We start from the raw sequence: 11779 nt of genomic DNA on the forward strand, positions 1-11779 counted from the left end.
ATATTCAATGTCTGCTTTTTTAACCAATATTTTCCATCTTTGTGAGGCATTAGACAACCACCCTGTTGTTTTTGGTTAAATCTCTTGAAATTCACTACGCGACTGACCGACTTTACAGATAATTGTATGTGTGGGGCACAGATATGAGGTAGTCAATAAAAATCATGTTAAACACTATTATTGCACACAGAGTGAGTCCATGAGTCCGTGAGTTAAAAATGTATTATTCAATTTATTTTGGATTTCCATAACAAAGTAATTGAATACTTATTGACATTTTTTTAAACAATTTTTTTTTAACATCATTCCACTTTGACATTATGCGGTATTGTGTGTAGGCCAGGGACATAAAAAAAATCTCAATTTCATACATTTTAATTTCAGGCTGTAACATAACAACATTTGGAAAAAGTCAAGAGGTGTGAATACTTTCTGAAGGTATTGTATGTTTTACCATTTAGATATAAAAGCACTTTATGTAAATAGTCCCCCCAATTCAAGAAGTCATAAGTATTTGGACAAATTCATTTATAGTGTATTAAAGAAGTCAAGCATTATGTACTTTGGTCCTAAATTTTTCGCACCCAATAAATGCATCAAGCTTGTGACTCAACAAACTTGAGTTTGTATGCATTTGCAGTTTGTTTTGGTTGTGGATTATGTTTTGCCCAATAGGAAAATAATTGTATCCAACTGTTATGGAAGAAGGTATCAAACAGTCAACATAATATACATAAATACAGTAGATTTAGCATTTACTAGGGAGAAGAAATAAGAAAAATGCTCAAAGGGGAGTATGCCCCATACCCCTCCAAAATATAAATATTAACACAGTAAGAGATATTATGGATAGACATGTAACAGAAATCAGTTGTCCATGTGTAATACAGTAGAAATATTACCTGTTAATCAACTTATTTACAGTAACTGGATGGGTGATAATAAAGGATGTTGTGTGAAAAAGAATGTATTTGTGTGAGATGTGTGAGACATAGATACAGAAAGCCAGAGGTGTAGTTTCAGTGTGTCTGCAGACTGTACAACCCATCAGGCTGGGCTGAGGATGCTGGTCTGTCGGGGATTGAGCTGTATACGTGGTACGTATCAGACTAGAGAAAAGAAACAGATTCAGTTTAGGGCTTTGAATCTACAGTACAGTAAATGTAATTCATAAGGGGTATTTTATGAGGATGTAAGACCAATCTTAAACTGAAAGTCAAAACACAGTGAGAGAAAGAGAGATACTTTTATCCTCGAGTGAGCCTGTCTGTGAAAACAATGCTATATACAATTATAATAATATAACAATATAATATAATACAATGAATAGGACATTTGTGCTGTACTTACATGTTTATTTGCAAATGCCTGTGTATCCACATCAACGGGACCTGCACATCACAGAGAGACAATTCCATGAGTAAGAGGTTGTGTATGTATGAGTGTGTGTTTGAGGGGGGATCATGTGTATATTACATGTCTACATTGCATGTGTGTTACTTAGTCGAGTTCCTCTTGCGTTAGTAACAGCCAAACAGAAGAAGAGCAAGTAACAAGGCTTGATGTCATTTCACACTTCTCCTCATGTCTCAAACCCCCCTGCAGATCTACAGCTCTATTCTCACACTGCTGATGCTCTGACACATTCATTTCTGTTTTAAGTGTCATATATGCATTTTGATATGGTTGATAAGGTTAGGCCCAAAGTTTAAGCATGTACAGTAGCTGTGCACTTGCAGATGGTCCCGAGATCTGAGGGACAAACCTGAGGGCATGAACGTGGGCAGTACAGATGTGATCTGAGAATCGATTCCAGCATCTCCTGAATCCACCTGTAGTGGAGAGAGAGGGAGAAGAAGAGAGAGACTTTTTATCCTCAACTCTAAAAACTGTCTGTCTATTCTATTCTCTAACTCGTGACATGAACGGCACCCTCCTTTGTATCACAGGAAGTGTTTGTGGGTTTTGTGTCATTCTGAGGTCTACACGTCATTCTGAGGTCTACATGTCCAATGCAAGATGTAGGTTATTTGATCAAAAATAGTTTATAAGACTAAACTCTGTACCTACTTAGGAACACATTTACAAGGTTTAACATGAATTAATGTATTAAGAAATTATTTCTGGTGAAAAACATCTTATTTGGTAATAAATAAAAATACAAATATAAATAATAAATCCATCTTTATATGGTAATTAGAAATATTGACATATAAATACAGCTGTTAGTTTGATACTTTGAACATTCATATGTTGAAGCACTACTAATGTAACATTAAGGTCTTGATCCTCAGATCAGACAGTCAGAGGATACTGGTGAGAGGAGTTATAGGAGGACAGGCTCATTGTAATTGTTGAAATGGAATTAATGGAATGGAGTCAAACATGTAGTTTCAATGTGTTTGACTTCGTCCCATTAATTCCATTCCAGCCTTTACAATGAGCCTGTCCTCCTATAACTCATCCCACCAGCCTCCTCTGTCAGAGGGTACATGTGTACAGATTCCACTGTAATGTAGAATAATCACCATGACTCTGCTGCTCACCACTCCCATAGACACCAAATCATCTACAACAGAAACACAATGAAAATTGAATTACAGTGTTTGTACATGTGATTATATAGTTCTGTCGTATGTGTGTGTATGTTTGATGTATTTTGTTTGGAACATACATTGTCTGTGATCATCCTGTCTGGCTGTAGGTCTGTACAACATAAAAGTATAAGGAGGTTGTGGTAAGAAAATCTCATCATGGACAATACAGAACTAAAGGTTGATTCCATCTGCATCATATTCACAAGGGAATTCTTACCTCTGAGAATTGGTTTTCTCTGAAAAACAAATGATACTAAATTAATTACATTGAATATTGTCTAACCTATACAATATGATCAAAATGAGTTGATAAATGAATCCATGCCAAAGGCACTTACATTAATGTTAGCACGGTAAATTTTCAAATGATTTGTTTTGCAGAATCAAATGTACTCACTGGTCCTCCTGCAGAGACAGACAGCTGTCAACCCTACCAGGAACACGCCCACTCCAGAAGCCACACCCACTGCTGCCTGCCATAATTGCCCCACTATTTGGTGACATGATGACATTGGGAGAGGTCATCAGCTCTTGTTCTTCTAAGAAAATGTGCACAGCTCTGTTTTCATGTGTGAGAAAAGACAACTAGAAAAGGATACTTACCCAGAATGCTTTCTTGACTGTTTGATTCCACTTCACTTTCTGTGGAGCTTTGACCTCCTGGGCACATGCAAGAGAGAAGGACAACTTAATAACAGAGTTATGTAAATATTTCTAAGAAGAGACAAATTGTTTGATTAATCCTAATGCCTTGACTGAATTTACATTTGGCTACATTTGAAAAATTGGTTTATGCTTTAATAGACAAAAATATTTAGCAACTAAATTAAACCTATTGGCTAAACTTACTTTCAGTTGGACTCGCTGGGGTGTCAGTGGTCAAAGTACAGCAAACAGTCGACCCTGATGCGAAGCAAATCATTGGATCTGATTATAAAAAATACATCTAAATGTGTTGATTTTAATCAATCAAAAATCAACCTCTTTTTGTAATGAGGCAAATTTGTGATGTGGAAAAAACAAAACATGGAGAAGATAAAGCTACTCTATTTGTTTTACTTATATTTGCTAACTAGATAAAGATGATTAGGAGAACTGATGAAGGATTCACTGCCCTGCTAGGGGTCAAAGGGGAGGTCAAACCTGGTGAGAAGGTATTACTCATATTACACAAGAACAAATGAAAGTGAATGTAATATCTAAGGTCTTTCAATAAGCATGAAGAGAGAAGTACACTACACATTACCTACTAATCAGATGGACTAAAAGTGGTTCAAAATCTGGACTGAAAATAGCTTTAGTGAATGAATGTGAACAAAGATATTGTATTGGCAAACTAAGTTATAATTGGTGGATCTACTTACTGGTAGTTGGTATCAGTGTGGTGTCTGGGGTAAAGGTACAAGTAACCGTTGAAACTAGTGGGAAGCAATATGATTACACAAGAATAAGGTTTTACATTCACATTTGGGTCACTTAATTTTATGGTCATTTAGAGGCCCAACACACCTTCTGTAGGACTCACTGTTGTGCTGGGAGGCAAAGTAGATATAGGACCTGGAGTCAAACTCACTGAGAAAACACATATTAATGAAATTAGAATTTGATTAATGATTGTATTAATGATCATCATGGTGTTGTTGGCCTTTTGAAATACCTTCATGACTTGTCTATTCAAAGTGGGAAAAGTAGGACTATAAAATCACTACGGACAGATTGCTTCCTGCCCTGGTAGATTAGATTTCTCCTCATTATAGAGATGATAAGACCAATTCATAAGGTGATCAAGTCTTTCAGGGCAGATAAGGTGTTGATTGTTGTTGACAGCTTCCTAGAATAAGGTCACCATGTTATCTAACAGCAGAAGCCTAACAGAGTATAGATACGATCTAAACACTCGACTAGATGAACACAGACATTATAATACTTGTGCTGATGATCCCAGGCGTTGGTGTTGAGGCTGGTGTCATATCTATAGAACAGCTTAATTATCTAACAGAACAGCTTCATTTACACATTAACACAACTATTCTTATTGCTGAAACTTGCTTTGCTTTAAAATAACAGCAGTGTCACTATAAAAGCACAAATGTGTGGACTACCTGCTATAGAAGGTGTCTGTATAGTTGTTGGATCACTGATGTGAACTCCCACCAGATCTAAAATAATTTGGGAATGAAATGTGGTATTTAGTTTGTTGGTCAGAATTAACATAGTCATACTAAGAAGATGCTGAAATAAAAGTGAGTCAGATCATGAAGACCTGCAGCACTGATAGATATGTTTAGATTATGACTCACCTGTAAAGCTGTGTCCATCACTGCGTGGAGAGAGAGAGTTTGGTCCTGAGCTCACTCTGTAGTCACAGCTCACCTCCTTACGCCTCACTGACTGTAGACGACTGATCAGATCACTATGTTTTGGAGTGAATTGACAGAACTGCTGTCCGGATGCTGAGATAGCTTTTCTCTTCATGATCTTTGCTGTGAAGGATGGCTGACTCTCCTCTCCAACATACAGGTTACAGGTGGTGTCAGGACTGACGGATCCACAAATCAAACAGATGATGGTGAAGTCCTCATCAATATTGACTGTAATGTCTGGTTTTGGACCTGTTAGGAAAGGACAGAGACTCCTTTTTGCATCACTGTATTTGAACATAATGTATATGTCACAAGTGACACTGACTCTTACTAAACTAGACCCTGCCATTCTCTTTATATTACGTATTAGCATGTCTTATTTGATATCATGCATATCTATGAGTGCCAAATAATCATGTGTGCTGTGTGTTTACAACGATTGCCTTTCACTTAATTCCTTACATTCTCACGTGTGAAATTAAATTGAATGAAATTGAATCGCACAGACAATTTTGCTTGCTTGTATGGTGTGTAGTGATTCCACAGATCTTCCTCTCCCTGCTCGGGAGGAAGAGCCGAACCCAGTTCGGGTAGAGCCGAACTAATCGTGCTCGGGTAGAAATGAATGAACAAATCTTGCTCGGAAGGACCCGGGAATCACCTGCTGTGTTAGTTTGGCCCGTTGCTTCTAGTTAGCCTACAGCCCTAAATCCCAGCCTATTTATACTTTTCTAATAGGACCGTAGTGATACTGTGTATTACGGTGTAAACTGAGTTTATAAAGAACCTTTGGTTGTACTTTGGCCTCTCTGTGGTTGTTTGCTGTGGGATCTTAGAACTCTACTTTTAACATTTACATTTCAAATATTTAATGTCTTCACAACAACTATTTGAAATGACATTGGATGAGATTGTGATTTAAACAGAATCATCCAAGACAATCTGAATATATCATTTCTTACCAAGAATAGTAACAGAGACTGAACCACTGTGCATCGATGGATAGTGAGATTCTACAGTGTAAAAACATCTCAGTTTGATCTCAGCTGATGAACTTTGACCTGCCCACGAGAGCAGCTCAGTCCCCGTGAGTGATCGCGTACAGGTTGAGGGTTTAGGATCTCTCCCCTCTATGTAGAAGTAACACTGAGACACAGAGACAGATGGGGGAGTCTGACAGCTCAGCCGAACTGAGTCTTTCTCTCTGATGACTGTAGAACTGACTGTCAGCCTGGGAGGAGGTGGGTCTGTGAGATCAGGAGAATAGTGTCACTTTGAAAGTTGTATTTCAAAAACATCACAGGTAATCCATACATACTAACAGTATGGAAACTCCATTAATCAAATGTTCAACTATGTCAGCATTTATGTTTGTACAAAGTACAGTAATTCCTATCATTATGTGCAATGAAGACACAAGATCTCATTTTCAGAACGAGCATAATTAATACGGTATAACAGTGACGTGTATAATTTTATGAACCACCTACTTACCCTGAACAGTGACTGAGACAGGGTTACTTGAAGGAGATATGTGAGACCTCCCTACAGCATAGTAACACGTCACTTTGACCACATCTGGAAACGTTTGATCTGCCCTCTTGAGCAGCTCTGTTCCTGTGAGTGTCTGAGTACAGGATGAGTCTGGAAGATTCTTCCTCCCCTCTATGTAGAAGTAACAGTGAGACACACGGAGAGATGGAGGAGTCTCACAACTCAGCTGAACTGATTCTGTCTCTCTCATGACTGTAGAACTCACTGTCAGCTGGGGAAGGTCTGTGAGAATTGGGGAATTAAGCATTTAGCATTTTGTGGTTTTGAGAAATATACTGATAGTCTAATCCCTCCTTGTTATTTCAGAATTAAGGATCTTGAGTCAATATCTTTATGCAGCGACAGTATGGGAAATTAAGGAGATATAATATATTGCCTGATTGCTTCATGTAATAGTTTATGACAACACACAGTATGATAACATATCACAAGAGGAACATGGTAATGATGGCACAACAGTACATTGTTTACAACCATTCAAATAGTCTTCTTACCCTGAATTGTGACTGTTGAAGGCTCACTGTATATGGATCTAAACTGTGAACCTGTAGCACTGTACTGACATTGTATTTTGACCTCAGCTGGTGAACTCTGACCTGTCCACCTCACCAGTAGTGTTCCTGTGAGTGTCTGTTGACAGGGTGATGGAATGGTGAATTCCACTTGCCCAGCCATTTTGAAGTAACACTCAGAGACAGATGGAGAAGTCTGACAGTTCAGCTGAACTGAGTCTCTCTCTTTGATGACTGCAGGAATCACTGTTAGACTGGGCTGAGGAGGATCTGTGAGATCAGTGGGATGATGGAGTGTCTTTTTAAATTGAATTATGAATTCATTTTCAATGTTTAACTACTCATACAGATAATGTACAACTTAATATTGTATGAGTTTGACAGAGAAAACAATTCAGACACTGTTGTCTATTTAAGCAATAAACAATGAGAACCCGTGCCAGGAACAGCCCTTAGGAGGGAGTTATCACACAATAATCCTCGGCCTCGATGGACATTTTGCTTTTGTAAAACGGTTGCCAACATTTAAATTAAAGATGAAGAACATGTCTTTCATTAAAGACGTATTATTGTTCATAGTAAATGTGTTTTATTTTCATCCTTCCACCAGGACATATGCTCATTTTGGAACGTTGCTAAATGGGCACAGCCAAACAACAGAAGTGATGGATTTCTTTCTGACCAGAACTGTCCCAGAGCTTGGGGAGGTGTGTCTGCGCTTGTGCTGCAGCGGCAGGTGCACAAGACCAAACTTTACCAGCATCACACATATCGGTGAATCACTGTGACATATGAAATACAAGTGATAGTGTAATCAATCTGTAATAACTACGTAAAAAAGTAACAAACGTGTTAATTTATTATGTGACGTACAGTCATATCTAGGTCCTGATTGGTCAACAAGCTGATTTGACGCAACAAACAGTGTTATTTCACGTGCATCTTTTTGGAAATGCAAAGACCCAAATGGCGTTCCATACTTTTACAGATGCACAATCGAGAGCATCCTGTCGGGCTGTACGGCAACTGCTCTGCCCCCAACCGTAAGGTTCTCCAGAGGGTAGTGAGGTCTGCACAACGCATCACAGGGGGCAAACTAACTGCACTCCAGGACACCTACACCACCCGATGTCACAGGAAGGCCATAAAGATCATCAAGGACAACAACCACTCGAGCCACTGCCTGTTCACCCACTATCATCCAGAAGGCGAGGTCAGTACAGGTGCGTCAAAGCAGGGACCGAGAGAATGAAAACAGCTTCTATCGCAAGGCCATCAGACTGTTAAACAGCCACCACTAACATTGAGTGGCTGCTGCCAACATACTGACTCAACTCCAGCCAATTTAATAATGGAATATTGTATCACTAGAAACTTTAAACAATGCCACTTAATATAATGTTTACATACCCTACATTACTCATCTCATATGTATATACTGTACTCTATACAATCTACTGCATCTTGCCATCTTGATGTAATACATGTATCACTAGCCACTTTAAACAATGCCACTTTTATGTTTACATACCTAACATTACTCATCTCATATGCATATACTGTACTCGATACCATCTACTGCATCTTGCCTATGCCGTTCTGTACCATCACTCATTCATATATCTTTATGTACATATTCTTTATCCCTTTACACTTGTGTGTATAAGGTAGTTGTTGTGGAATTGTTAGGTTAGATTACTCGTTGGTTATTACTGCAGTGTCGGAACTAGAAGCACAAGCATTTCGCTACACTCGCATTACCATTTGCTAACCATGTGTATGTGACAAATACAAATTGATACTTTCCAGTGAACGACACACTGACATCATGTACAGGTGCGCGTGACTCTTGGCTGCAGTAAGAAAGCCTCGCCATCTGCTCACATTCAACATAGCCTAGATTTACGTTTTTATTAGTTCTAAACAAAATAACTTTTGGGGGGCTCTCCTACACTTACAATGATGTGTTGATTCTTGCTTGAACAGTCACTAAGATTATATTTTGGTTGTGATCTTTGTAAAATAACTATTTTGGATGCATCAAGTTGTTAGCTAGAATGCTAAACACTCACTGACATGGCAATAGGATGTAGCAAAAGATAGCCAAAGAGCCATTTTACTGGTTGAAGTATGTTATTTTGAAGTATAATGCAGTTGATTTGCGATGATGACACAAACATTATATTAAGCAGGTCATTCATACGAGCCTTAAACTCCAATTGTAATCCAAAAGTAGTGTGAGATGCACTCTTATGCAACATGTAAATAGAGGCTTTTTTTTGTTGGCATTCCATTCTGTCACCATAGTGGATTGAGCAGTCAAATGGAATGGTGAATAGACCATTTTTTTGTGTTTGCAAACGTTGCCGCAGGAGGGCGATGCGCACAACGTTTGCAAACACAAAAAAATAGTCTATTCACTATTCCATCAGACAACCAGACATCACCAGGCAATTTATAAACTTGATCTCTACTGTAAAAAGTAGATGTATTTAGATATTATATCCCATTTATTTTAGACTGGCATTTGTTTTTCAACCGTGTAGATTTGTATTCACCTTGCTGTCTGTCTCCGACATTTGCAACATTGTTTCAATATTGAATTTTGATCATCTCCAGCTGTCACATAGTAATGAACGAATGTGTCGAGATGAGAGAGTCTGGCAGCTTTTCTTAGCCAGTCAAAATCATGAATCAGTATCATTTTTATGGATATATTCAAAGAAATGCCAATAGAAAAATACGAAATGCAGCTAGTTTACTGTCATTCCATCTTCAGTTTGAAGTGATTATGTTAACTGTGTACTGTAGTGGGCTAGCTCCACTGAATAATGTCCTGGAGAGAGAGCACATTTTCTATGCCAGGCGAAATCTCACATCGAGTCATTAGCTCATTGTTATGGATGTATCCCCCCCCCCCAAAATATATAGAAAACAGCTTAAAGAAATGCAAATACAGCTTCTTTGCTGTTATTCTGGTTGCACTGTTTGACGTGACAGTGTTAACAGTGTTAGCTAGCAAGCAAGGAATAAGAACGTTGACAGGCATCATGGATCGACCAGCTGGCTTGGGTACCAACCCTAGATTTGTGTCAGGAATACACTGAATATACCAAACAGTCGGGGCATGGATTTAACAATGTGTAGAAAGCATTCCACAGGGGTGATGACCAATTGTGACTTCAAACCTTCCCACAGTTGTGTCAAGTTGGCAGGATGTCCTTAGGGTGGTGGACCATTCTTGATACACACAGGAAACTGTTGAGCGTGAAAAACCCAGCACTGATGCAGTTCTGGCACCTTCTACCATACCCGGTCAAAGGCACTTAAATATTGTGTCTTGCCCTTTCCCCCTCTGAATAGCACACATACACAATCCATGTCTTTAACCTGTCTCTTCCCCTTCATCTATTTACTGATTTAAGTGACTTTAACAAGTGACATTAATAAGGATCATTACTTTCACCTGGATTCTCCTGATCAGTCTATGTCATGTTAATGTTTTGTATACCCAGTGTATACAGCATCTCGTGGAAGGATGAAATCATGTGAATAAATTAATCAAAATAACGTTATTATTGAAAATATGACAATCATTATTTGAATATTTTGGTAACCCGTTGTTTTGTCTGGTAGACCAAAAAGTTACATATTGCAGCTTTAAATTCATAATAATGATACTGACCTTTGGCTTTGAGGAACTGGAAGGTATCTAGACATAACAAAATGGGTCATTATCATGGTCTTTTTGACATTATGAAAAATAAGAAAACATGAGATGGGAACACTTTACACAAGCTGGCGAAGCAGAACAGTCTGTAATGCATTCACAGCCATGTTATCAAGCAGTGGTCATTCTTATCTGTACGACATGTAAAATAATGACAGAGAAATATAAATCAATAGGATGATCAATGGAATAAGACACTTATTATATCCATAACATGTTGAAATATTAAGAGTTCCTAAAGTAAAAGACTAAAAGAGGGGAAAGAAGAATGGAATATCCTGTAGCACAAACAGATGGAAGGAAAAATAACTCACCGAAAAGGAGGATGAGCAAAAACAGCCGACCAGCCATATCAGGGATGAACAATGTCATTTTTTAGACAGCTACATACATACTGTTAGTCTGACTTCACAGAAGATGGTGGCAGTGACTGGGACAAAGATTAAATGTTTCAATAGAAAAGCAGATGTGGAGCTTGTTCACAGGAAAACCACAGATGTCTCATATGGCAACTGTGGGCTAATGTCATGTTGCAGAGGAGGAGGCTGAACATTCAGAATCATTCATCTGTAATTATTTTTAGGTTCTAAAGCTACCTGTCTTCAACAAATTGTATTTTGTATCATTATTGCAGGCAATTCAATTTCTAAAACCAACAAGCTAACTTGTCTTTCTGAGAAAAATATTTATCTTAGACCTTTTGTTTTAAGTTTTTAACAGCTGCACAATGTTTAACTACAAAAACCCTGCATTTGTGGTTGAAAGTTTTAGAATCTCTAAAATGTAGAAGGGTTTTCATATTTAATTTATGTTTGGTGAGTCACGTTTAATAACATGCCAGAGCAGTAAAAGTAAACTGATAAGCGCAGTAAAGGAAAGGATGGAAGGAAGGAAGGAACGGAGGAGAGAAGAAAAAACGAGTTCACACTACTCGGACTGATCAGTTTACCTTTAATGCTCTGACTGGTACCTACATTTCCACGCCCGTTCAGATAAACCGCGTGCTTTTCTTGAAGTGCATAA

General features: G+C 38.2%; 1 protein-coding gene across 1 annotated transcript; it reads right to left on the reverse strand.

Annotated features, from left to right (window-relative positions):
* Nucleotides 1-387: 387 nt before the first annotated feature.
* LOC110494969 lies at nucleotides 388-11263 on the reverse strand. Its single transcript, XM_036948200.1, has 18 exons — nucleotides 11071-11263; nucleotides 10712-10738; nucleotides 7009-7296; nucleotides 6455-6736; nucleotides 5923-6207; nucleotides 4898-5209; nucleotides 4700-4756; nucleotides 4107-4169; nucleotides 3962-4015; nucleotides 3447-3500; nucleotides 3201-3257; nucleotides 2995-3087; nucleotides 2815-2833; nucleotides 2675-2706; nucleotides 2529-2569; nucleotides 1766-1832; nucleotides 1351-1391; nucleotides 388-1109 (listed from the first exon to the last, which is right to left on the reverse strand). The coding sequence occupies exons 1-18, from the start codon at nucleotides 11126-11128 to the stop codon at nucleotides 1020-1022; spliced, it is 1920 nt and encodes a 639-aa protein (XP_036804095.1). The 5' UTR covers nucleotides 11129-11263; the 3' UTR covers nucleotides 388-1019.
* Between the last annotated feature and the right edge of the window lie 516 nt (nucleotides 11264-11779).

The sequence above is a fragment of the Oncorhynchus mykiss genome, chromosome 17 (genome assembly GCF_013265735.2).
Source record: "Oncorhynchus mykiss isolate Arlee chromosome 17, USDA_OmykA_1.1, whole genome shotgun sequence".
Lineage (NCBI taxonomy): Eukaryota > Metazoa > Chordata > Actinopteri > Salmoniformes > Salmonidae > Oncorhynchus > Oncorhynchus mykiss.

Bases quoted from the DNA above. Each gene is read 5' to 3' on its own strand.
- LOC110494969 (XM_036948200.1), bottom strand. From the start codon at position 11,128: ATGACATTGTTCATCCCTGATATGGCTGGTCGGCTGTTTTTGCTCATC. The intron at 6,208-6,454 runs GTAAGTAGGTGG...CTGATCTCACAG, and splicing joins TGTCTCAGTCACTGTTCAGG to ACCCACCTCCTCCCAGGCTG. The intron at 5,210-5,922 runs GTAAGAAATGAT...CTTTCCTAACAG, and splicing joins AGTCTCTGTTACTATTCTTG to GTCCAAAACCAGACATTACA.